This window comes from Lycorma delicatula, chromosome 10 (genome assembly GCF_047948215.1).
Source record: "Lycorma delicatula isolate Av1 chromosome 10, ASM4794821v1, whole genome shotgun sequence".
Classification (NCBI taxonomy): domain Eukaryota; kingdom Metazoa; phylum Arthropoda; class Insecta; order Hemiptera; family Fulgoridae; genus Lycorma; species Lycorma delicatula.
In genome coordinates this window covers 53977119-54004304 of record NC_134464.1, presented here as the reverse complement: position 1 = coordinate 54004304, position 27186 = coordinate 53977119, and the positions used below count along the sequence as shown (strand labels likewise).

At 32.7% G+C, this 27186-nt stretch overlaps 1 protein-coding gene across 3 annotated transcripts in view; it reads left to right on the top strand.

The window, feature by feature from the left end:
* LOC142331035 (uncharacterized) overlaps positions 1-27186 on the top strand; it is a 160701-nt gene that overhangs the window by 3267 nt on the left and 130248 nt on the right. For all 3 annotated transcript variants that reach the window (XM_075376638.1, XM_075376637.1, XM_075376636.1), the window contains exon 2: positions 24317-24428. In XM_075376638.1, the coding sequence (XP_075232753.1) occupies positions 24317-24428 (112 nt within the window). The remainder of the gene's footprint in view (positions 1-24316; positions 24429-27186) is intronic.

The window sequence follows — 27186 nt, the reverse complement described above, 5'->3', positions numbered from 1 at the left end:
TCCTTTAAAATATTGGTATTTATTTAGTAAACAGATTGATTCTTTGTTAAATATTCATTTAAACTCGTCAATTTTTTTTAAAGTTACATTTTTTATAAAACTTCTCTTTGATTTCTACACCTTATCTTTACTTTTCTGAATGAAATCTATTCTCTTGAAATCATTCTAGCATTTAATTTATTAGAATTGCTTACTCATTGTGACTGATCTGCTCTTGTTAACCAAGTTGTTGACTACTTCAACTGTAATTATCTTTTTACCTATTCATGATTTACCACTCTACGTTGAGTCGAAGTTGTAAAAGTTAAAAAAATACTGTTTCTATAAATCTTTATATCCAACAGAAAGTAAAACATTTTTTCTGTCTTTGATTCAAATCTGTTACAGTGAGCTTATCATATTTTCATTGTAAATTAAAACTTGATGAAACCAGCAGTGTTACTGGAAGCAGGTAGTAGAGTTCTAGAATTATAGTCACACATGATGTGCACACGCAAGAATTTAATGGTTCTTGGAGAATTGTATATGCGCTTTTTAAATAAACTACTATGTACCATTTTGGCAAACTAAAGATTCATGAATGTTGTCACTTCACCCCCCATTTTTTACATTGGGAAATGTTTTCGTCTAATTGAATTGACCAGTAGCACATCTGACTAACATAAACCATTGTATAAAATGTATTAATCCTATAAAAATTATTAAATATTATTTAAGTGGTGCTTTAATGTTTATTTCAGTGTAACAATTAAAGATACTTGAGTCTTTTAACTTTGTTCTTGATAGATTTTTGTTTCAAATACTGCATAAGTTTTTTTTTTTTAATATTAATGCTTTAATTGTATAATATTTTTAGTTTAATTGTGAAAAGATAAAATGTACAGTAAACAAATTTAGGTCTGATTTTGAATTCTTTCGTCAAATGATGGTTTTACCTTAAAAAATGTGCATTATTTAAAGTATAATTTAAAAAAATAAAATCAAAATTCTTAGTAACAAATTTTGGGCTTCAGTTGATGATCTCCTTGACAGATGACATTTTTATCATCAGATGTGTATACTGCGTTTATAGGGTGAGCACCATAATAAAATCGCTATCCAGCACAATTTATAAAAGACTCACACAACTAGCGCGACTAATATGTTACTACTGATACAATACAGTATTGCGAGTGCAGTTGTGTTTATGTAAAATGTCCTACTCAATTCAGGAGAAGATAGCTATAGTTGAGGCCCATATTCGTTCTGGATCGTTTGAAGAATCACATCATGTATTTGTAGAAAAATTTCCGAATGCCTGTGTCCCATTCAAGAGTAGCATACACGATTTAGTTAAAAAATAGCGTACAACAGGTTCGGTTTCAAATGCAACACGAAATAGGCAACCTTCCGTTAGGACTGCACAGGCCATTGACGATATTAAAAGGAGAATTACTGCCAATTCAAAAAACTCACTACGCAAGTTATCCCAACAATCTGGTGTTAAATGCTCATCTTGTCGTAAATTTCTTCATGAATTAAAATGAAACCATATCGCGCTACAACTCTGCAACAACTGAAGGAGACAGACAAACCGAAACGACTTGATTATTGCAACTGAAAACATTGTTGGTGTGTATGTAGGCCCGATGTCGTATTTCATGTCAGACGAAGCATGCTTTCATTTATCCGGTCATGTTAATTCGCAGAACACAGGTGTTGGATGGCGAGGAATCCTCACGCGATATTGAAGCGTCTACTTCACGATGAGAAAATTGGTGTTTTGTGTGACTGTCAATACACAAGTTTACCTCACAATTTTCGAAGAATTCTATGCGCAGTTAACTGATAATGAAAAAGAATACACAGCTTTTTCCAACAAGACGGAGCGGAACGTTTGACTGAGTCGCGTTCATGCAGCTTTTACAAATGAACGGGCTGTCAGCAGAGGACGGTGGGTTCCACGTTCCCCAGAGTTGTCTACTTGCAATTTTTTCCTTTGGGGCTATTTTAAGAAGCGAATTTACGCAGATTCCCACGATATTGACAAACTGAAGGTGAACATTCAACGAGAAATCAACGCAATTGACTACAACGTTTTGTATCAGACAACTCTCAATATGATCAGTCGAGCGCAAAAGTGCATCGATGCCCAGGGAGGTCATTTTGAACACCTTTGTAACAGTAAGGTAAATAAATGCAACATTTAAATCACGTTTTATGTTTTTCATATTTAATTTATCCGTATCATTCATAAAGTTTCGTTACAACATAACCTACCGATTCTACAGCGGTTACGTTATGGGTTCGGTTTTATGTTGCTCACTGTGTAGAAATGTAATTCCGAAAATAAAAAAAAATAATTAAATTTTTAATAAAAGAATTGGGTCTCATTTGATCTACTTGCTAGACAGCTACGTCATATAGCATTTTTAATAAAACGTATAAAATAAATTCTAAGTCGAATCCCGCAGGATACCATTTTTTAAAAAGTTCCCGTGTCGTAAAAGTAAAGTTTATAAAAATTAATGTTTTAAGTAGGGGTTCCCATTTAATCCCCCTTATTTTTTGGGGCTTAAAGGTACTGTGAGGATTGTATCACTTGTTTGACGATGTCGAAAATCAGGCAGAGTTGGAATTTATATAGCCAAATACTCATGTCAAATTTCAATGTTTTTGGTTAATTGGTTTTCGAGTTGCTCTCGTTTTGTAGAAACTCTGTAGAAGTAATGTTGAATCTCCACATCCCTAAAAACGATTAATTTAAAATTTGGAATTTTAACCTATTTAATAAGTATTTTATTCATACTAAAGCTCAATTTACAAAAATTAAATATTGCGCAAATTACATTGCCCTCTTTTAATCTTCTGATGTATACAGCCTGTTCTTTATAATTAAAACAGTAACATTATAAATTCTTGTAATTCGACATTTTTAACTGTTTTTATCAGTTTCCTATCTTAAGCAAATGCCAGAGTTTCTTGTTGATTTTAGAACAACTAGCTTACAAATTAGGTTGAACTTGTTCTTCCACAAGATCTTCTTATAGTTACTCTGTGGAATTACAAGCTAGTGAATGTCAATGGTACTCGTTTCAAAGTAGTTTGGAAACCCGTTTAATGTATAGTTGAATAAATTTATATTCGATTTGTATAGTATGTTTTTTATATTTTGGTTATAGATAACAAAAACATTAAAAAAATATATATTAAAAAAGTCCACTACAAGCAATACACTTATGCACAACACTTCTAACCACTCTGCATGGCACATTTACACCTTTCTCACGCTTGTTACATCACCTAATACGTACACTTTCGGCTGGCAAAAATTACACTGAAAAGCTCAATACATCAGCTACAGATTAATAGCTGTCCCCTTAAACGTGCACTTTAATTCAGAGACATACCTCCACAAAATGAAAAACACACTTATTAATAGAAAGTTCATCGCACTAATGCAAATCGACATATAATCATACAGCTGAAACTATTATAATGTGATTTTTAAAAACTGCAGTTAATAAATTAGTTAAATCCACTTAATCCGTCGATCTTCATGACAGGGTGGTAGCGTCTAGCTCTTTTATCCAGAGGTCCGGAGCCTTTAGCTGTAATGGGACCATTAACTTATCCTCTTCAAAAATCACTCCTTTTGAACTATATTTTGATATCATTCTTTTTCCAAGACACGGCTGGAATTCTTTCATTTTTACGTTAATGATAAGGGCGTTGTCTAAGAAAATAACCAAATTATCTTAAAGAGGAGGTAAAACATCGTTAAACCATTTCTCAATAAATAAAATTCTTGTACTTTTTTACGAATCTCGTTTTTATCGAAATCGTCAACTTTTTCTTCAATTGATCTGCGGGTTTTGTTTTTTTAGGAAACCGTAATTCATTAGTAGATTTATACTCGCGAATCACGCTGTACACTGAAGCAGCACGACTTCCACTTATGTTAGCATTTATTAACGATATCCGAAATCAACACTTTCGGATTACACTGTAATTCGCTTTTGTGTAAGCATTTAAAATATTATTTTTGGCACGACTCAAGGGCTTTTTGCGGCCATTTTTTTAGGAGGGGGTATCAGTAATCACGCACTATTATCAATCGAATCTGTATCATATATGGTGTAACTAAAGTCGTATATTCTTGCAGATAAACCTGAACGAACGGTGGAGTTAAGTTGAACAAAATAAGTGAAAGTAGGACTGCATTAATGTCGTTCAGGAGGAACTAAAACATTTAATCAAAGTTAGGAAAACGCTTAATAAAAACTGTGTTGGTTGTAGAAATTTGATCATTAATTATAAAAAATATAATAAAGTATATTTATTAATTATTAACACTTTTTAACTAAGATTGACTTATATGGTCTTCAGTTGCTTATAAATTCAAAAAACATGGTCTGTAACTGTAAAAGAAGCTATTAAATTGGTTCATTCCACGCCACATCATCCAAGGGAATGCACTCTACCTGTTCAGATTTTGATGAAACTTTTTTATGCCTTTTATTGCAAAGTATAACGCACCGTATTTTTTTTTTTTTTTTTTTTTTTTTTAGTTTTGTTAAATTTACTTTTGCTTTTTTTAACAGCCATTTGATTATTATTGAATAATTATCCTGTGCTCCCATGACTGTTGCTGGATCAACTATCGGAGATGCTCCTGGTGATAAGGTGTGCTCGCCGACTTTGGTTGGAGAGTACTGAAGAAATAAAATACCAAGGGTGGACAAAAACCATTGAAGATGGCCAACGGTCCTGAAGGCGGAAGAAGAAGACTTTCCCAATGATGGAAGGGGCGGATGAACATAGGGAAATAAGGCGAATAAAATCCAGGATAAATAGAGCTCTGTAAGCGAAGAAGTAATCTGTCTAGGAGAATGGGAGTCTTAGAAGAAAATCCAGTGGTCTTCCAAATTGAGGGTTGGGCGTGGTATTAGCAACTACACCCTTAAAAATAAAATTGCTACGAAACCAAACTATGAGCCTCGGGTAGTATTGGAATTGTGGATGACGAAAATGGAATTGTCAAAAACAAACGCGATTGAAAACTGAAACATACTATAACTACATACAATGAACGTAAAAAAAAATCGTTCGCTCACGTCAAACAGCATTTCAGCATAGACGATTTAACTTTGGTCATAAAAAAGGGCGTGTATCCATACGAATATACCGATTCGGGATCAAAATTGAACGAAACGCAGTTCGCTACCCGATTCGCAAATTATCGACGATGAATATAACCACGTGAAAATAGTCTGGCAACACTTTAAATGTAAAATGTTAGGCGGATACAGCAACGTATATTTAAAATGCGATTTAGTGCTATTGGCCGATGTTTTCGAGAATTTCAGATAGTTATGCCGACGAGAATATCATCTTGATGCGCTGCATATATATCGGCTCCGGGTTTAGCTTTTGACGCCATGCTGTATAAAACTAACATCGAATTGGAACTGTTCACCGACGCCGACATGTATATGTTTATCGAATCTGGCATCAGAGGCGGCATTTCAATGTCTTTAAAAAAACACGCTGTAGCAAACAACAAATACCTTGAAAACTATAACCCCGACGCCCACAGTCGGTGCCAACAGCTTACGAATTCAGTATGAATCAGTCTTTACCTTATAAAGACTTTAACTGGATCGTTAAAGGCATTTTGATCGAATTTTAGGTTCTATAATGAATCACTCCAACGATACGGATACAGTTTATATATTTGAAGTCGGTGTAACGTATCCAACAAGCCTACACAAATATCATAACAGTTGCCATTTTTAGCGGTGTCGGAAGTGCCGCCCGGTTCAAAGTGTAGAAGTTACTAACCACATAAGACGATAAAACAAACTATGTCTGCCACTATGCAGTTTAAAACAAGCTATAAGGAACGGATTAAAACAAGTGCACAATATATTGCCGTTTAAACAGAAAGCGTGGTTAAAGAGCTGTATAGATTTGAATACTGAAAACCGGGATAAAGCCACAAACGATTTCGAATAAGTCTCTCATTTCAAACTGATGAACAGTTTTGTGTTGGGTAAAAGTATGGGAAACGTTCTTACGTTTTCCATACTACTATAAGAGTTTTAAACTGCAGGTCGATGAATTCAAACTGAGGAAGCTAATCGCGAAATCTGTTTTTATAGATAGAATAATATTTAAAGTTTTTAGTCGGCGTACAAATGGTCAAAGATACGGTGCATTTAATTAAATAAGTCAGTTTATGTAGGATTATAATTACAAATAAATTGGCGTTATTGAATTACGACGATAAAAGAGTGGATATTGATACCGTCAATACGCTAGCCTGGGTGCATTACAATATTCCGTTAGAACTTAGGCGTTTATATGAAAATTAGTGTCGCGTCGTTGCAAACCGCTATCACGCGACGATCTCAGTAGCGTTGTCTGCTGAGAAGTGACGACTTATTTATTTTTGTTGAATTGTACATCGTTCACATTCGAATTTATTTTTTATAAAATGATACATCCTTCCCGTTGAACAATTTTATATAAAATTTAATACCGTCAGTCGTTTATTTTCTTCCGTTAAATACAGTATAAACGTCATTCTGATTGATTTCATTTAAATCATTGCGTAAATATTTTGCTAAATCTCTTCGGTAAGAAACGCTACCAAAGTCTTCGATTATTGCAATAATCGCAGCACCAAATTTAGGGTATATAAACTTTAACCATTTTAGTTATACATTATATTAAGTTGTATTCGCTAGTTTCTTACATTTATTTATACCGTTTGCGCGATTACAAAGTGCATCAATTTTCGAAATCTTTCGATACGTCTATATAGAAAAGTATTTATATGTAAAATTAACATATTATTGTTAAAAAAGTTTCGTACATTTTAGATTCGTAACAATGAGTCTAATCGAAGTATGTTATGAATAAAACAAAAATCAATTCATACGGTATTCAACCTATTCATACGGTATTTTCGGTGATTTAAAGCTAATTATTGATACAGATACGGGGTTTTTAACGCAAGAAAATTATGTAAGGACGGTGGAAAAAATAAAAAAATTAGCATCAAAACAAGCAATCTCAAGAATTATTACAATATATCTCATCGGCTGGAATCCTAGCCGATGGAATAATTAAATTTACCGGGGATTTGTGAAATCATAAGATGAACCTACGTTTGTGATAATTTAATACTAGCAGTAGCATCTTGGATATCTCCAAACTTTTATATTAGGTGTAATAAAATAGTCAGATTATTTCACCAAAGAATTTAATGAAATTAAAAGTTATAATACTCATTTGCAATTGAAATTGCAATGCGTAGAAAATAATCAAGAAGAATTGCAAAATTCAAATCATACATTTAAAGTAAAGAAACTTAAACCTATGGCTATACAATCATATATGTCCACACTTTCACCATATGATGAAAGAGACGATTGTCTTGTAATTTTAGAAAAAAATCAGCCGGATGATATTTATAAATATTATGCTATCCACGTCCAATATAGAAAGTTATCAGATACTTTATTTAAATTAAAAAAAGACATCCCAATTATGAAGTCGTATATCAAAATTCAAGATCCAAAGTGTAAAATTTTACAATCTTATTCACCGCGAGCTTAAATTTGCAAGAAAATATATACATTTCCATACACAGATGGATATTGCTGCTTTAAAACTAGAATTGGTTAGTTTATGTGATAAATACTTTTAATAATGTGTAATATCGTTCATAAAATTTTATCGGGTTGAATTCGGGAATAATATTATTCGGTAATTGTGAGCCTGAACATCCTCAACCTTAATATTTTTCAAATTGATTTATGTTGAAAAATATGTTATATAATTAATAAAAATACAAGTTTCTAAAGTCGGAAGAACGAAATTACTTCATTATTCTTCCTCAGAATCTGTAATGGCGGTAGCGTTTTAAACTCCTACTGAAATCCAAGTGTTTCCGTATATAAAAATAAAATCACCTATACCTATAACTTGTATATAATTTTTATTTTTAACGTTAATCAGACGAGGATAGCGAGCGTAGATTATGTTTTATTAGATTATGTTGATTCCGTGTAATGACTTATCGCGCACTATATCAATGTAACCTATCCAAACATAATCTATGCTCGCTAACTTCGTCTAATTAACGTTAAATATTGTATTTTACCTATTTAGGTGGCCAGTAGACAGCTTCATTTTATCCCGACTATATGATAGAGTTGCCCAAAGCAGCTGGTATCAACGCTACTGCCATTACAGATTCTGAGGAAGAATACTAAGGTAATTTCATTCTTCCGACTTTAAAATCGTGTATTTTTATTAATTATACAACGTATTTTTCAACATACTTCAATTTGAAAAAGATTAAGTTCAGGACGTCCAGGCTCACAATTACCCATTATTCTAATACAGTAATTTTTTTTCTTATAGGAGAATAATTTTAATTAAAGCCGATTTAGCGAAAGAATTACATAAATCGGCCCGACGCAATTATCCAAGTAGAAAAACCGAGATCAAAGCCTAAATAATCTATACCAAGAGACTTACTCGAAATGATTCCGTATTCCAGATTCAATGTGGGTTACAAATACTTGTTGACCGTTATCGATTGTTTTATTAAATTCGCGTACACTGTACCGTTAAAGAAGAAAACGGGCGTAGAAGTCGCATCCGCCTTGGGACCGATATTAGAAAACTGCAAAATGAAATTTTTCCAAACGGATCGGGGAATGAATTTTATAATCCGCAAGTTAAACAGGTAAAAAAGCCATTTTCTTTACTTTTTCCATGAGATGCACCATTTATATTTTACATTTTCCAGAGGGTCAAAAAAATATTTTTGAAAAGTGTAAAGAAGGATCTTCATCATAGTGTACTCAAAATTCAGTTCGTTACAAAACGACTTCTTGTAATTTTTACTGACGTTACGTTTACATATTGCTTTTTTCAATTTTTGGGCCCAAAATATATAATCAATGTCTTTGGGTAACAGGCCTGTTTTTTACCTTTTAACTCTTAGGTACTAGTAATACTTGAAAAAAGAAATTGGAATTTCACCGAGTGTCCTTCATTAAAGAAATGGCCGCCAAAACGTAAGGTTTTGAAAACGTCATTTTTGGGGTCCAATAACCATATGTGGCCCAGGTGGCAAAAATCAGAAATTTTTACAGCAGTAAGCTTTTCTTTTGTCATTTAAAATTTATTTTGTTATTCAAAGGCCTTGACGAGTCATGAAGCCAACAAAACCGCTAAAAATACCGTTCCTTCTAACCGTAAACAATGTATTCAAAAATAATGATGTTATGTATTTTTTCAGATTATAAAAATTATGACTAAATTCATTAAAATGAATAAATTGATAGTTAATAAATAGGCAATTACAGATTGATATAATTAATAATTACAAAATGATAAACAATTCAAATACATTAACAAGTTGTTCAATGCACTTTTACCTAATTTTACTGCTGCTAATGGAAGTTATGAATAAATATTGCACTTTTTGATAACAAACTACCAATTATGCAATTCATGATTACGCAAACATTCATGTTCATGCATGTCTATTCATTCAACCTTCGTGTTTAAACATTAGTTTGTGTGTGTGAGTCATACTTTAAGTAAACAGACTATCTACAATAAAAGTTATCTCATTATAGACATATAAAAATGTTTTGTATAGCAGGTCTACATTATTACTTGAAAAAATACATGCTGTGATGCGAGTATTTTGGATAAATTGTTCACGGTTAGAAGGAACGGTGTTTTTAGCGGTTTTGATGACTTCATTACTCGTGAACCCCTTTCAGTAACAAAATAACTTTTATATGGTTTTAAAATACATAATAGGTACTTACTGCTGTAAAAGTTTCAGATTTTTGCCACCTGTCCCACATGTGGTTTTTGGGCCCCATAGGTAAGACATTTTCAAAATCTTACGAATTTGCGGCCATTTTTTTTTTAATGAAAGACACTCGGTAACAGTCCAGTTTTTTTTTATAAGTACTGCTAGTACCTCAGAGTTAAAAGGTAAAAAAAGAGGCTTGTTACTTAAAGCCCTTCATTATTTATTTTGGGCACATAATGTGAAAAAACTACAATTTGTAAACTAAATTTCAATAAACATTACACGATTTATTTGTGTAACAAAATGAAATTTGAGTGTACCAAGATGAAGTTCCATTTTTTCTCTTTCTAGAAAGCTCTTTTGTATGATGTAAAATAAGAATGCTACAACTCAAGGAAAAAGTGACGAAATTGGCTTTTTTACATGTTGGAAAATAAGAAAATTGTGTGTTGCTGAAGAAAAAGATTTAAAAAAATATATTTTTTGGCTATTACAGTCTGGGTACTTATCATATACCAAATATCATCAAAATCAAAAATAGTGATGCAATAAAATTTTTTAAATTGAAATGGAATACTCCATCTATCATTTTTCGGGTCCCTTTTATTACGTTTTTATGTAATGGAATTACTATTGCCTGTTTAAAAAATTTAAGGAAAACGCCATTTACCAGACATTAGTTGAATACGGACAAAAGGTGGGAAAGAAAAGGATTAAGTGCCTTTAGGATGTAATTAGATAACCCGTGAATTACAGAAGTATTATCCTTTAATTCATTAATCGACTTAAAAATTTCATCAGATTTAACCGGCTGAAAAAAATAATAGAACGATAACACCTGTTATATTTTATCTCCCATGTAAGGACCGATTTGTAAAAAGATTACTGGGGCTACCGAAATTAACAAAAAAAGAATTGAAAAGATTCGCCAGACAGAAACAATCGCACACTTTTCATCCTCCGCTATAATTCAAATACACTGTTTATTTTAGAGGAGGAATTAGTAACTTCATGTATAAGTTTCCAAATTAACTACTATTGCCCTTAGCATTTACAATTTTTTTTAGAAATATAATTACTTTTGGACAATCTAATCAAAGAGTTTAAAATATTTCCGTAGATTTTATACCTATGGCGATATTAAAAGGTTGTCTTTAATTGTATTTAACATTTCATTCTTTGTTTGTAACAGAAGTAAAATACCTTTAGACATCCGCGGCTTTAATCTCGTAAAATCACGACGACTTAATTTTATTTTATTATGAAATAAAAATGATAAAAAAATATAAATATCTTAAAAATATTTTTAATTTGAATTAAATTTTTTTATTTTAATGAAAGACGCATTTTTAATATAATTTTCCAAAACGTTACAGACTATCCGATGCCTCTGCCAAATCGCGGCATTCAATTCCAACATTCATTTTTGTTGTCAGCCTTCAGTTTCATTTCATCGGTACAAATACGACAATTTCTGTCGCTGTTTAAATTAAAACTATTACCGTTGTAACAACCAGCAACACCATCCTTACGGTCTCCAATGATCCTAGAATCGAAAAGTTAGTAATAGATGTTTCTAAGACATATCCATCGGGGTTAAAAAAAAATTTCTTATAAAAATATGACCGATACAAGAACTCATATCCTCAGTGATCCTATTAAAAAGGATATATAAGCAAAATTATCCTTAATACTTAAATGTTCCACATTTTTTGAATCATAAATTATTATTAATAACACCACACCAAATCTGAACCTTTAAATAGCCGATAGATTTCAAACGAAATACAGACGAGATTAAAATTCTCCTGCTTCAATAATAGTTAAACTTAATAAATGCAGAATTATAACCTTGAATAACGTTCCTATAAAAAAATAAAGTAAGTCGTTTCTAATATTTATTCAAATACTTATCTGAAATATATTCATAATAACCTCCAATCTGATAACGCGACGATCCGTATCGTGTTTCAACAAAAATTATAATTTTAAAATTAATCTTAATATCGCCTAATCAAACAAGAAACCGGTCTAAATGATAATTTACGCTTTTAAAATTACAACGAATAAATTTCGAATCCCCTAACCCGAGGAAAGAGGTATTATTTATTAATTTGGTTAATCTCATTGTTCTAATTACATATGTGTAACGTATCGCGGAATATAAAAACGCAAAAGTAAACCGATTAAATAATAAGAATTGCATTAACAGTTTATTTTTAAGTTATGACAGTCCAACGCTATCGACTAATTCTGTTAAGCTCTGTCGTTATCATCTCTTCTGATGTAAAATGTTCAGACAGTACTTGAGAGAATATAATATTTTGCCGAAATCTTACATTCAAACGGCAAAGTTTTGTATTAAGGAGACAAACGACGATTAAAATAAACCCCAATACTCTTTAATATTTCTTTCTATTAATATGTGTCGTCAAAAAGTTACCGTTCTTCTTTCTGTATTTTTTAAATTTAGCCGACCATTCCTCTTTAGCAAATCTAGAAATAAATCTACGATAGGAGATAAATCCTTATTTTTGGTATTATTTATTCTATAACCGGTATTAATGACCCCCATTAATGTCGCTGGAAATATTTAAACATGATTAAAGATTATAAAAGACAGCTATCAGGTAAAAATGTTTTTTTTTTGGGGGGGGGCACGGTTTTTTAGGATTACCTAAAAATCAATGTTTTTTTTTCTGATCGTTATCAAGAAGTTCATTCGAACTTCGCCGGTAAGAGTCCGCAGAAGAACTGGACGGTACGGCGAAGTCAACGAACTATATTTACAGTTGTAAACATGTTGTGACAGTTGTAACCTAAAAGTGAAATGAAAATGGGAAAAAATCAAAAAATTAGCATGAAAACATTATATTTCAGTTCAGTTAGATTTGTAATAAAGAATACTTTCAAAAAATACCTCGAATTTTCTTAGACAACGTTTTTCTTTTCCATTTTATGAACCGCGGGACTCGGAATTATGTCACTTTCCTCAAAAAGGTGGCTTTACGAATCGCGCCGCTAGGTAGCAGTACTTGATAGTACTAGGTATCGTACAAAACTTGAATGATAATGTACTGGAAATAATACAATTTAAAAGATAATATACTACAACGTGTTATAATAGTAATTGCTCTTGTGTAAATGCAAGTACTGAAGATGAAACAATTTTTTTAATTCCCATCACTCCATTGAAAAAAATGAAAGTATTAGTTTACAAGAGATGATTATAGCTGCTAAATTGCTAATAAAACACGAACAATTGAAAATTGTTGTAAAAATGTGGTACGAATCGCGCTGCTAGGTAGCAGTACTTGATAGAATTTTTTTTTAACCCCCGGGACCACCGTTAGGTATTACTTCAGAGGATGAGATGAATGTCAATTTGTGTAGCGTGTGAAAATGCCAAGTGTATCCACGGATACGATAAAAATCGAGGGTTACACGTACAAAGTAATAAGTGCAATATTACATCACGGATCTTCGATTCGTGAATGTGATTATACTAGTTTTATTAAAAAAGGAAAAAATATGGTATGAAGTGAATGATTTGAGTATCAACAAAACAAATTGGCCGTGAATTCAAAAAAATGTATATTTGTTCGAAGGCAATAAATTTTAATAATAAATCCATAAGATAACAATCAGTAATTCATAAAAAAAATAATAGAATAATCTAACAAAACGCAAGTTTTGATTATTTACGCAAGATATTTGATTATAAACGCAAGATTTGTTTATTTTCATGCGGTACTTCTTGCGTATAACTTCATTCATGCCATTCGTTGTTCCTTCTAAATCCTTTTTACTCTCAGGTAGAGTTACTATATCATCAGAAAATCGTAGCATCTTCATTTATCTCTTCTATTACTATTATTTAAAAAGTAATCGATGTGAGAGTAATACTGCTGTAATATTGTTTCTGTAAAAGGAAAATACATGGATGGGATGATCTTTTAAACAGGTCGGTAGTTTACTAAAAATCCCAACGGAAGTGTAATGAGGATATTTCTTGTACTGGAAGAATTTTATCGAGTTAATTGAAATCTGTTCTGTTACCTTGTTTAACAGAAGTGAATATTGTTAATTTTAGGAGTAAGTTTTTCTTTTAAGCGAAAGTAGCGCTTTCGTAATTATAAGCGCACGTATAAGTTAGATTGTTGAAGTTACTATCGCTGTATACGGTTCGTATTTATTAGCGTCAAACGGTAATCCTACAGGCTATTTTTCTTCTTTGAAAATTCAGGCTGACTTTCTGAGGACGTCTCGGTCGGTATTATAAACGTAGTTAATATTTAATTACGATAACGCGCTCGACGTTTTATTGAGACGGTTCGAAGAAAAACTGTACGGCTTGATTTTGTTCCGGGTGAAGTCGATTTACTCGGCGCGTGAAAATTTATTCTGTAACAAGACGCGCGGAGATTTATATTATGAGTTAGAAGTATAGCATTATCGTTAACGGGAATACTTACTTCCTACCGTGCGGTCGGCGGTGTTACGTTTGCCTGAGAAGCGCAGTGCGACTGCTTTATTTAAAGTTCGACGTTACGATTCGGCGATTAATTATTTGCGTTAGTCCGTTTAATTAGTCCGATTAATTACTTATCTAGTCCGTTTAAATATCTTCGTATATTGGTAGAGCGGTTATTGTTATCATCTGAGAAGAGTGTAACTTGGCGAATTGTTAATAAAAAAATAAGACGTAGGGACCGAGAACCTAGCGTTCTCATCATATACGAATGATCTCAAAAAACTTTAATAACGAAATGTTATCAAAAAATGAAATTTCATCTTTCTTTTAATGGTCGACAAGATGTGACCTATCCGCTACAAGCAGTCGCTCTTATACCGTAGTAAATCGTACCGTATATTAAGTTTTTTCATTAGTTTGAAATGCGGAACGGAATCGAATGCTTTATCGAGATAGCAAAAAAGATCATAAATAATTGCTTGGTAGCTTAAAAATACTTTATCGGTGAAAGATCGAAAGATTTGATAATTAAATTTGTAAGAGGGAACATCTATTGCTTAAATACCGCAGGAATTTCATCGATACACGACGAATCCTAAGTCTCATTAGCCGACTCCCGCTTCTAAAAAGCCCTAAAATTATGAATGGTCGGTGTGTGATCGAAGTTTATATCGGTGGCGTTACGGCTTTTTCGTCGAGTTTGAAGCGCAACAACTCGCTTCATAATAACGCGGTCGGTGTTTACGTTTTTCCCTGATAATTTTTCTGTTGACGTACTAATTTTTTTATTTATGAAATTCGTTTTCAAACTGTAGAAGGAAAGTTAAGAAAAGTACTAATTTTTAACTTCTGTTTCGATTCCGTTCGGCATCTTAACTTTTCACAAAACCTCGGTCAGAATGTACCCGAGAGAATCCAGGTAGTAGGCGTTAATTAAATCATTAGTTTTATAGGCTGTAAATAAAGTTTTCGGCATAGGAAATCGTTTTAAAATTGTGTTCACTGTTTTTAAATATATAGGATGTTTTTTCGATTTTAAATGAAATGTTGCGATAGAGTGGAAGATTGACTGTAACGGCTTATAAATTATTATTCCTGGATCCCGCATATACGCGATTCAACATATTCGGTGGGTACGGACGGCATGTGCCGGATTTAGCGCTATACATATGTAGGAGTGAGGAAAGCCTTGCTCCGGGTCGGAGCTTCTGTACTGTGCGGTTCGACTCGTCTGGTCTAGGTCTGTATTAACCCCCGTTCTGTCTAGAAAATCAATAACACTCTTGCCTCTCAGCCGGTAGCAGCTGTGCAGGTACTTTAGTTAGTTCAGTACTTTATTTTGGCGCTGCAGGGATAAAAAGTAAATGACACGCTTCGTTACACTTTCTATACGTACACACGCCTACACGCACGAAAACACTAATGTAAACGTATAAAATTCGTGAATCGATTGTTTCATAACCTTTACTCTTATTATAAAAAAGAAAAATAATTTCCGAACGATCAAAGAAAAAATAAATATATATTTTTTTTTTATGTACCTCAATATACATAACGAGGTAAATAAACACGGGGTATTTTAACATTTTATATATTGTATATCATTTTCCTTTTATCTTTTAAATATCTTATGAATTAAAAATGAATCTTTTATTAGCGTACTTCTTTTAAGCTCATCAGCTTAATTGACCGACAGAGGTGTAGGTTATGGAATTTCGACTTACCGTGTTGCCTCTACGTTTTATTTTTTTCTTTGCCGCTACTAGAGAAAAACTAGATCTTAATAAAACTTTATCGTCTTCCATCTGAATCGGGAAAAGTAGTTACTAGGTAAGGCACTTAAAATTCATTTAATGGACTTTATAAAAAGGAAGAGATAGATGTAAAGGAAAATCTTGTCATCGTCCTGTTGTCTTGGAATAAAACAAACGACTTGGAATATATTTGAACTTTTTTGTTCTGTATACGTAGAAGATCTTAAAATGATTTTCCATTTTATGTCATCATCATCATCGCTTTGTACTGTATTTAATAGTGAAACAATGTAAATGATGTATTTAGGTAGTTAAACGACGATGTCATTTAGATGTTCGTAGTATTTTAGTGGGGAAAAATTGTAAAAATAAGCTCTCCTGAATTTTAGGTTGTTTTTGCCCGGGCTCGATAGCTTTAGTTTCATTTTTTATCTGCCCAACTATTATATAATATAGTAGGAAAAAATCATGCCAACGTATCAAAGATGACTCGTTCAGGGGTTCCATAAAACGTCGAGATTCGGCAAAAAAGCTCTAATAATGTATACGTATTGGCCTCTATTTCGCCTGAATTTCTGTAGAACCGGTTGACATAGAGATTGGAGAATTGATGGGATAACTTTTATATGTTGTATATTTAATTTTGAAAAATCTCTCTAAGGGGGATGAGGTGATAACGGTGGAAGGGATATTAATGCTCGATAAAAATTTCCGAAAGGTAAATGCTTTGCTACCTCCTTATCGGCTTTAATCGAGTAGTAAGTAATACGCTTTAATAAGTAGTTTTTTTAATACTAGCTGTATTAAAAAAACTACTACCCCTTCCCTCAAATATTTCGAATATATAAATTCCAATTCTTGTTTTACGAACGGTTATTGTGATTTAATAGTTCATTATTTACAAAAATATGTATTTTAGGGACGCTTAAGTCTCGTAAAACAATTTTTGATCGGCAGGGTGATGATTACCCCACAAAGTTGGGAAAGTTATGCGATTCGTTGGTTTTACTGTGAGAAAAACTTGCTTTTGCATTTGTGAAAAAACGGTTGTTTTCACTGGGTGGCTTTTTTAGGCCTAATAACATTTTAAATAATAATATTCATGTGTAACTAAATAAACATTTCTAAACAAAATACAAAGAAACGCAGTAAAAAATACAAAATAGTATTTTTTTCAGTTATTCTTTTAATTTCTACATTTTGAAGGTTCCGCTAAATCAAGGGCTTCAAGTTGTTAATTTTTTTTTATTTGGCAGTCAATCAAAATTTGGAGAAATATTATTATTACATATTTTGGTGTCTCACGAAGAAATGCAAAGAATTTCGAGACATGTTTTACAAATGAAAATAAAGAAAAAAATTTATACGAACATGGTTCCGGAAACGTTTTGTTTTCGAATTGTAGTTTGTGAAAAATTTCGCTCCGATTTCTACCCCAAGTATAAAATAAAGCTGTACTGAAATTCTTGGACTTAAATTAAGGAATAAATTTGGTGGTTCAGATGGTTTTTTATATGAAAGAATGGGAATAAAACATCGGAGAACTATAAGTTTAGTCATTTATTATTTACAATAGAAAATTATTGTAAAATAAATAATTGGTGTCGCAAACACAGTTTTTTAAAGCTTTATATACAATAGATTTGTTAAATTGGCTATAAAAAATTAGAATTTTGGAACAAAGTTTGTAAAGAATTTAGTTCTGAAAAAAGTATGTTAAATAATGTTAACTGAACGTGAAAAGTTAAAGAAATTTGACTTTTATTAAAAACAAAACAGACTATAACGTGGCTGGAAAATACTTAATAATTTTAAACAAAATAGAGACATTTCAGTTCTGTATCGGGAAATATTAAGAAACGGTGGACCATTCCGCCGGAACCTCAAAGTTGTGTATCCTTTTGTAGGGCTAGTCAAAACTTCTAAATGGAACATTTTAAAGAACGTTAAAAAACAAAAATATGAAAATTTTAGGTTAGTGTTACTCTAAACAAAATGATGTCTACTTATTTTTCACTGCTAGTTTCACAAGTGGCTTAAATACACCAAAAGTAATGATATTAGATCAGAAAGTAGATCGTGTTGAGGTGTAGATCGTTAGATTCTATTTTTGTGTGTTGAAAAGCTATTTTAAGGGTTGCCGAATGAAAATTATATATATATATATTTGTATAAAAGTATGTACGTAATCCTAATAACGGTTCTCCTCACCTTGTCGATTTTAATGAAGTATCTTATTTCATATATCCGATGTACTCTACCAAATTTCATGATTAAATTTTCCTATTACAGAGCTAATAAACAAAATAAAACCACACAAAACAAAACTATATTAAATATTAACAATGTATTTGTATTTAATATTATATATACATTCAAACAATGTATTGTTAATACTCGAATTTTAAGTTGAGCTATTAATCGGAGTTAAGGTAAGCTCATCTTTCAAATTTCTTTGAATTGTTTTAGTAGCACCAATACTTCGTACACGAATCCACTTAATTTTAAATTATATTTTAGATTAATTTTAGATTATATTTCAGTTCTTAAGAAAAAATTGACAATTATTGATCCTTTTTATTTTGTTATTCGGTTATTGCGTTGATTTCAACTTATTTCATTATGGGGTAAACTGTATTTATGATAAGTTGATTAGTACTTTTAAATTTCTCCATTTCATTTTATTCTAACTAACCATTTAATTGAAACATATTTGGTACATTCTAAATCTTCAGTTAATTCCTTTAATTATTATAATATTCGTTCTACCTTAAAATGTTTTCAGTTGGTAAATAATTAACTTAGGTTTCCGAAAATATGACCCACCAATTTTTTATTTATTATCTTTTTTCTGTGTTTCGAAATTGATTCACTGTGTAAGCTCAAAGCTTTTCTGTGGGAACACGGTATAGAAATTTCTAGAGTTTGAAAAATATTAAGCCTGACGAGGATTCAAAGATGAGACCTCCATGTGAACGGCTGAGTGAGGTGCTACTGCTCTACTGCATAGTAGAACCGAGTCTTATTGCGAAATTGACCTTAGCCCTCTTGTACTTTCTTAAACTCTTGTACTTTATTGTGTTCTTGAACTTTATTAAACGTTATTATGTTGTTTTGTAAAATTGTGTTTCAAAACATTTGTTCTTTGCAGTTTTGGTTTTCTTATTGTACTTTTTTTTATTGCCGTAAAACATTGCGTTCAGTTTGAGAGATTTTCTGTTTTAGTATATTATAGAACATCCTAAAAGTTTAATGCAGTTGTTTGATATAAAAGAGTCATAAATGTATAATTTTTGTTCAATAATTATGGCAACTTCTGTCGTTTGGTATCTTCCGTATAACATTGCTTATATTATACACGGCGCGGTTCAGAAGTAAGGGCCGATGAGTTATAAATAGCAATTGGCAACATTGATTGGTTCGCGCGCGTACAGTAACTTTAAGTGGTCTGTTTGGCATGTTACCGCTACGTATGAAACATATGCCGCCATGTGAAACGGGCCTACTGCAATGAGTGAAGGAAACGTGACGCAATGGTGTCATGGGTTTAAGGAAGGTCGTTCAGAAGTGGCAGGCCTAGTGTCCGGACTGACGATCTTGTTGAACGTGTAACTGCAAAAGTAAGAGAAAATCGTCACTTTACGATTAGCACTCTTTCTGTAGAATTTCCTGAAGTTTCAAAGACAACATTGTTGAAAATCATGACTGACACGCTAGGCTATCGTAAACTGTGTGCACGATGCGTGCCGAAAGTGTTAACGTGTGATCACAAAGATCTCAGAATGACATCTGCACGTGCTTTTCTCGACTGCTTTATCCACGAGGGAGACGAATGTTTTTCTCATATCGTTACTGGTGACGAAACGTGAATTTCGATACGTCATTAATGAGACGAAATAACAATCCATGCAGTGGCGTCATTCCGGGTCACTAAGCGAAAAAATTAAAAATACCCAGTCTCGAAGGAAAATCACGGCAACTGTAGTCTGGGACGAAAAGCTGCGCTTGCTATTGATTGATTTCATGGAACCTGGAACATTCATCATATCAAAAGTATATTGTGAAACATTTTGTAAATTGCGTCGTACCATTCAGCACCGACGACTGGAATGCTGAGATCAGGAATTGTTCTACTCGATAATGCATGTCCACACAAGGCTGCATGCACAATAGAAACAATTCAAAAATTCGGTTGGAAATTTTTAATCATTTCCCTTACAGGCCTGATTCTTGCCTCCAGTGACTACCATCTTTTCCTCACAACAGAAACTAGCATATGTCTCAACGATTTGAGGAAAGTGAAGAGTTGAAAGTCTGTGCAAAATAGGCTGCAATCCCAAATAGCAGAATTTTATGCAGTGGGTTTGAAGAAGCTTGTTTCACGATATCAGAAGTGTGTGAAATGAAATAATGTTAAAATATGTAAGAATTTGAAATCATAAGAAATTTTTCATTTTTTCAATTGTTCTCATTTTGTTACTGATCGGCCCTTACTTTTGAACACCTTGTACATTTTATTATGTACCTGTGCTAATGTCTTTGTTAATTTTTGTATCTTTATATCTGCTATTGCACTAGTTACTGCTGAAAACATAGTTTGTTGCTGAGGGTAGTTTGTTTGTGGATTTCTCTTCTTTTAGAGTCAAAGAATACATTGATGTTCAGAGATGTTTTAGGTGTTGTAAATTTGGTCATAGGGCTAAATTCTGTCAATATGCTTCATTCTGTGTGCATTGTAGTGATGAGGGTCACAAGCATGAAGAGTGCCCTAAAAAAGTCTGAGGCTCCTACTTGTGTAAATTGCAGAAGGTTGTGCAAGGATTGCAGGCACTTGGTCGATAGTAAGGACTGTGTTATTTAAGAGTTGCTATGATGTATTTTAATTCACATTCCATAGTTAAGTTTGGACAGATAAATTCTTAAGGTGCTTACATTGCTCAGATCGATAGGTGAAACTGTTAAAAGGAGGTCCTCGATATAATTCTGCAACATCCATATGGTGTAGGATGATCTGCCAGTTTTATTGGTTTGCAAAACTTATATACTGGAAGTAACAGTATATCCACAGTTCTGTGTAGGAAGACATTGGATTGTGTCTTTTTGAGGTAAGTTTTTGATACTCATGTCGCTGTTAAACTTGTTATTGTTATTCTTGATTTCTGTGTTAGTTCATATTTTAGTAGTTAATTCAAAATATGAAATAGTTCATATTTTCAATATAAAGATCCCAGGGGGAACATTTAGACAGGTGGGATAGAATTCTTGGTCTTGTTGGTAACTGTCCTTTAGTGCAAGGTGCTGATTAATAAAGAGTGCTGAGTAAATTCTAAGTGCTTCTTTGCCATAGTGGATTCACAGATGATAGTGGTGAATTAGTTGAATACTTTGTTTTGCAATATGGATTTGAGTTTTTAATGTTTTTATTGAGTTACCAACATATGCTGGAATGGTAGATGAAAGGAGATTGTTTGCTGGAGTGAATATTGATATTACTGTTGGTAGGAATATAACTGGTAGGGTTGATGCTTGGTCTGTTGATGATTGTTCTGGTGATCATCCAATAGTTATCTTTGAGTTGGTTAGGGAGTTGTGAGATGCTTACAGATGAAATGTCCCTGTTTATCAAGGGCGCTTCCTGTGCAAGAAGGTGGACTGGCCTTAATTTGTTAATAATCTGACTGCTGGACTCCGTGTCTTAGACCAAAGTGTGGATGGTATTCAGTTAGAAAATCTGGCAGAAAAAGTTTCACTGGCTTTAATCGATGATGCTGAGAATTCAATTCCCAGTAGTTCAGGTAGAGAGAAAATTGCCCCTCAGTTTTCTTTGTTGAAACAGTTCATGAACCGTCTCAGGAGAGCTGCTCAGCGGGAGAGTGATCCTGAATGGCAATTGGTTTTGGTAGATGACTTATTGAAGGCAGCATATTATCTGCGAGGCTGAGAGGAAGTTGTTGCTTTTCGCTCTGATGTTTTATCTGTGGAAATTACAGAGGCAGAGGTATGTCAGATAATTTGCATTTCTGGTAGGAATAAAGCTCCGGGTTTTGATGGAATCATGATGGAGCTCCTCGTTCGTTCTGTCGGAATTTGTGTAGGTACTTGACTGGAAAAAATTCTAGTCAAAGTAACACGTTTCCTATTAAAAATAATAGGATGCACTTTGTTGGCTATTTCCCTGTTTGCTGGGAAAAGGTGGTGACAAGGAGAACCCCACTGAGAGCTCCTCTTATAGGTCTTTAACGATCCTGCCAGTATTTGGAAAGGTTTTTGAGAAACTATTGTTTCTTCGTATTACTGATAGATTGAATTCTAGAAGGTTGTTGGATGATCAGTATGGTTTTTGTCGAGGCAGGAGCATGAAAGACTATTTTTAAGGTTATAAACATTGTTTCTTCTCGTGAGTCTGAGTACATCTTTGTATTTTTTTGGACATATCAGGGGCTTTTAATAATTTTTGGTGGCTCTCTGGCCCTGTTTCAGCTGCAGAAGCTTGATTGTAAGCAGAATGAGCTGAATGGGTTGTATAATTATTTCAGCAATCGACATATTTTTCTAGATGGCATCTCAGAAGTAGGATAAATATTATCTAAAGGTTGTCTGTGTCTACTGGGAAAGTTTTAGGTTGTTGAATTCTATTGTTTGATGCAGTTGAAGTTACCCAGTGGAAGTTGCATCTCGCATATTCAGATGATGGGCTTTTGCTGGTAAAAGGTGATTTGAGGAATGAGATCAAATTCAGGGCAGCGCAGGCTTACAAGATACTTGTAAGATACTTGTGGAGTTTGCAACATAAAATACTTTTTAGCCCAGAGAAAACAACAATGATGTTGCTTGAAGGAAGGGGAGTTGTTACATGATGACTTCGTGCATCAATGGCAGGTTTTGAGTTTAAGTATATCCTGCTGAGAAGTATCTAGTTGTTAACCTTGATGAGCATCTTCAATTCCAGAAGCACTTTCAATTTGCTGCCAAAAAGGCTTGTTCTGCTTTCTTTGGTATTCAGAGTGCAGTATGCTGCACTTATCTGGGCTCATCGAATAAGGCACAAATGTTATAGGAATATTTTGTTGAGAGCCCAGCATCTCTTATATTGTTATCTGTGATTGGTGCCTACAGGACTGACTCTCGAGCGGCGGCCATTGTTATTTCTGGTAATAAGCCCATTAATATCCTTGTGACTGAGCACCAATTATGTTATGATACTAAGAAGGTATGCCAACTTACCTCCTGTCATATAAAAGAAGTAGGTAAAGAAATGAGTTGCCAGTATTCAGGACATTCGAAAGTTCCAGCGTTCAAGTCCTTGTAAAGTCAGTTATTTTTACACGGATTTGAATACTAGATCGTGGATACCGGTGTTCTTTGGTGGTTGGGTTTTCAATTAACCACACATCTCAGGAATGGTTGAACTGAGACTGTCCAAGACTACATTCATACATGTCATCTTCATTCATCCTCTGAAGTATTAGCTGAAAGGTAATTACCGGAGGCTAAACAGGAAAAAGAAAATGTATTCAGGACACTAGTGTTCTGTATTGATTATATGTATTAACTTTAAAAAAATTTTAAATCAAAATTTTCTGCATCTGTTTAATATGTCCATAAGTATGTGCACAAAAAAATCTTATTAATGCTTTTTTTAATTATTGATTTATTTATTTACTACTATTTCATGTATTTTTATTTTAAATTATTATTTGAACATAACCACTTTTACTTTTTATTTTATAATTAATTGTGTATTTTGTGTTGCTGATTTGATTTAAAGTTTATCACTTGTCTCCCTAGATCCAGAATGTTTTGGCAGTTCCCTTTTTGTTAGTGAAATAAGCACATTTGCTTACTTCATTAATTCTCATTATGGTTTGTTTATCATGTCACATATATGCAGATTAGAATAATTTTTTTTTCTTCAAGTTGCTGATTTTTTAGTTTCAGCTAAGCAAAAAGAAATTGTCAGTAATGTTAATGTATTTTAATTATTTTTATTTGTGTTGCTTATGTTTTTATTAAACATCAAAATAAAATTTTAAATTCTCACAATTCAAATAACTGTGTCAGCATAAATGATATCTTCGTTTTAAAATCACATTTATAATTTTCATTGTTAATAATGTGCAGTTGTAAATTCAGTGGGGTGGAATTCCCAATTGAAAACCATCACATCAATTTCAGTGTCATCATCTTTATCATTATAGATTATAGATATAATCAGATATTTGCAGTCTTTATTTATTTTATAACTTTTTTTTTCAGAGGTACTGGATTATGCCCAAAGGATTGGTATCAATCCAGATACTGAAAGGCATTTGTTATCAATTGCTCGTGATGGATTAATGCAAGCCCTTCCTCCTGGCTGGAAACCAGTGTAAGATTTATTAAAGTTTTATTTTCAAATGTAACTATTTATAAATTGATGAATTTGTTGTTGCCTATTTTGAGTTTTTTTATGAAAAGATATCTAATGTAATGATAGTTTTTTTCAAAGAATTTACATATAAAATTTCATTGTTCACACCGACATTTTATGTGACTTAATTTTATAACACTGTGATTTGTAGTGCTATATTTTTAGTGGAATATTTGGATTTTTTGTGTTGTATTAGAAGTCTGTCTGTCACAAATCAGCTGATTTTGAAGTCAAGAGTTCTAAGGTTCAAATCCTAGTAAAGGCAGTTACTTTTATACGGATTTCAATACTAGATATTCGATACCGGTGCTCTTTGATGGTTGGGTTTCAATTAACCACACATATCAGAAATAGTTAATCTGAGACTGTACAAGACTACCATCATTTACACTCATACATATCATCCTCATTCATCCTCTGAAGTAATCCTGATGGTGGTTCCAGAGGCTAAACAGAAAAAGAAAGAAGAATTAACTACATAGTATGCTGATACTGGCAAAAAATAATGTAAAACAACTAGCTTCAGTTCAGTCGCTTAATAGCGACATTGATATTTATACAGATGATGTGAGTTATTATCTATTAATCTGAGTAGAAGAAGTGAACATTATGCATTGAACAATTACAGAAAAAGGAACATTATATTTTTGCTTTACACTGTTTTCCCCACTTTTTTCATGGCTGTGGTGTATGTAAATTATTTGAAATAAAAGAAGCACTATTTTCTGAGAATAATTATTCATTATTATGAATACTAGTGTTATACTGATCATTAGTTCCTATGGTGAGGAGAGTGAAGGTGTTACTTATAGAGCTGAATGTCACATATAATTCAAGGGCTTGGACTGATGTGAAAAAGTGTTTTGCTCTATGAGGAAGTTACTGGGGGAAGCCATTTCACTCCTCATTTACTCAAGCCTGGCATGGATGTTTGTTATTGTTGAATATGGCTGTATCAGGTCACTTGCAGCCTCTTTGGCTGCAGCACGTATCATAACACACAATATGCATAAGAGCATTAAAAAAAGAAAACAATATTTCAGAAAATTGGTTAAAATAATAGGTGAGTTTGTATTGTAATTTTATTACTGTTTTAGTAATCTTATTGTTGTAGAAAGGCTTAGTAGGTCTTTATCATTGTATAATCATTTCACATATTGAGCTTATCAAAAAGCTTCTGGAGGGATGTATATATAGTCTATTTCCACCAGATCATATAGAATCATGCACATCCTTGGTGTGGAACTGACCCTCAGAACCGAAACTATAAAGGAATGAATCAAAGAAAATAATGGTAGTTAACGGTAGAAAGGAATGATCTTGTTGCTAAACATCATGAGGTACACAAACTTGTCTGAAGGGTAGCTTCAAGGCCTTTTGTTGGTAGTGGGCATCTGTTTCGTCAATGATCTCTAGGAAGGCTGTGTATTTTTCCTATGATTGCAGTGGAACATTACCAATTAACAATTTTTGATTGACCCCCTTAAAATGTTGGTTACAAAAATAAAATAAAATAAAATTTTTCCTCTAGAAGGGAAAGAACTCGCAAATAATGTGATCAGGCCACCTGAATTCCTGATTTATTCCTGGAATCATGCGCTATGTAAAAGTAAGTATTCATCTTAACTAATAAATGTTTAGTTCAATCCCATTAGAGAAAATCAGTGTTACATAAGACAAATATTTGTTTGAAAGCATTATAAAGCATAGAACTTAAGTGCGATTCTGAAAATGAAAATAAGCTTTCTTTTGATATGGAAAGCCTCTGTTATGAAAATTAAATCTTAGCCGTTATCAGTAGACTAGTAGAATTTGAGAGGGGTAGTCATACTTAAAAATTGATTGCTGTACAGCTTCAAAGAAAATGCTACATTTGGTACATGAACGTTTTATTATCTTCTTAATGTAATTTATTATGGTGAATTCAAAAATGAATTCAGAATCTTTCCATCACCCATAGTTTTTGGGTGATAACATTTTTGAAATATTGCTTTTGTAAAATTGTACGTATATTTTTTAGGGATAACTTATGTACATAAAAGAACATTTTGAAAGATTTCAACAATAAGTGGGGTACAACCATAACATGAAGGCAATAGTTGTATATGGATGATGATTCTTTTATGGTAGGTTCTGATGTGTCAGCACAGAATATTTTCTAAGTCATTCAATTAACACACCAGTTTTGTTTAAGCATTCGATTGTATGCACATATTATAGTTTCATTCTGTTTTGTGATTTACAGTTACTGTATCAAGTGTGTTTTGTTGGTGAATAAATATGCAATGTAATTATTACATAAATGATCCATATAACTTCTGTTATGTGTGTGGAGATTTGACGTTTCAAAAACAATGATAAAATTTGATTCCACTACTTAAAAAATGTTACAAAGTATATTTTAGTAGTAAATTTGAGGTTCAAGATATGAACTTGGGCCACTTACATCTGCTGTTTGACCTGTATGAAATGTATGACAAACTGGACTAGGGGGAACATGAATTTCGACTTACCAGATTGCCATGATATGCCTTATCACACCATTAGGATTAACTTGTACTGCATCCTCCAACACAAAAACCTTTAGAAGATGAATCGGAATGTGAGATAGCCACTGAAATTCGACAGGAGGAGCAAGGGCAATCCAACTTTTGAAGCAGAATCCTCTTTCGATGAACTTCATCTGATTTCAAGATAAATTAAACAACATTGTTTA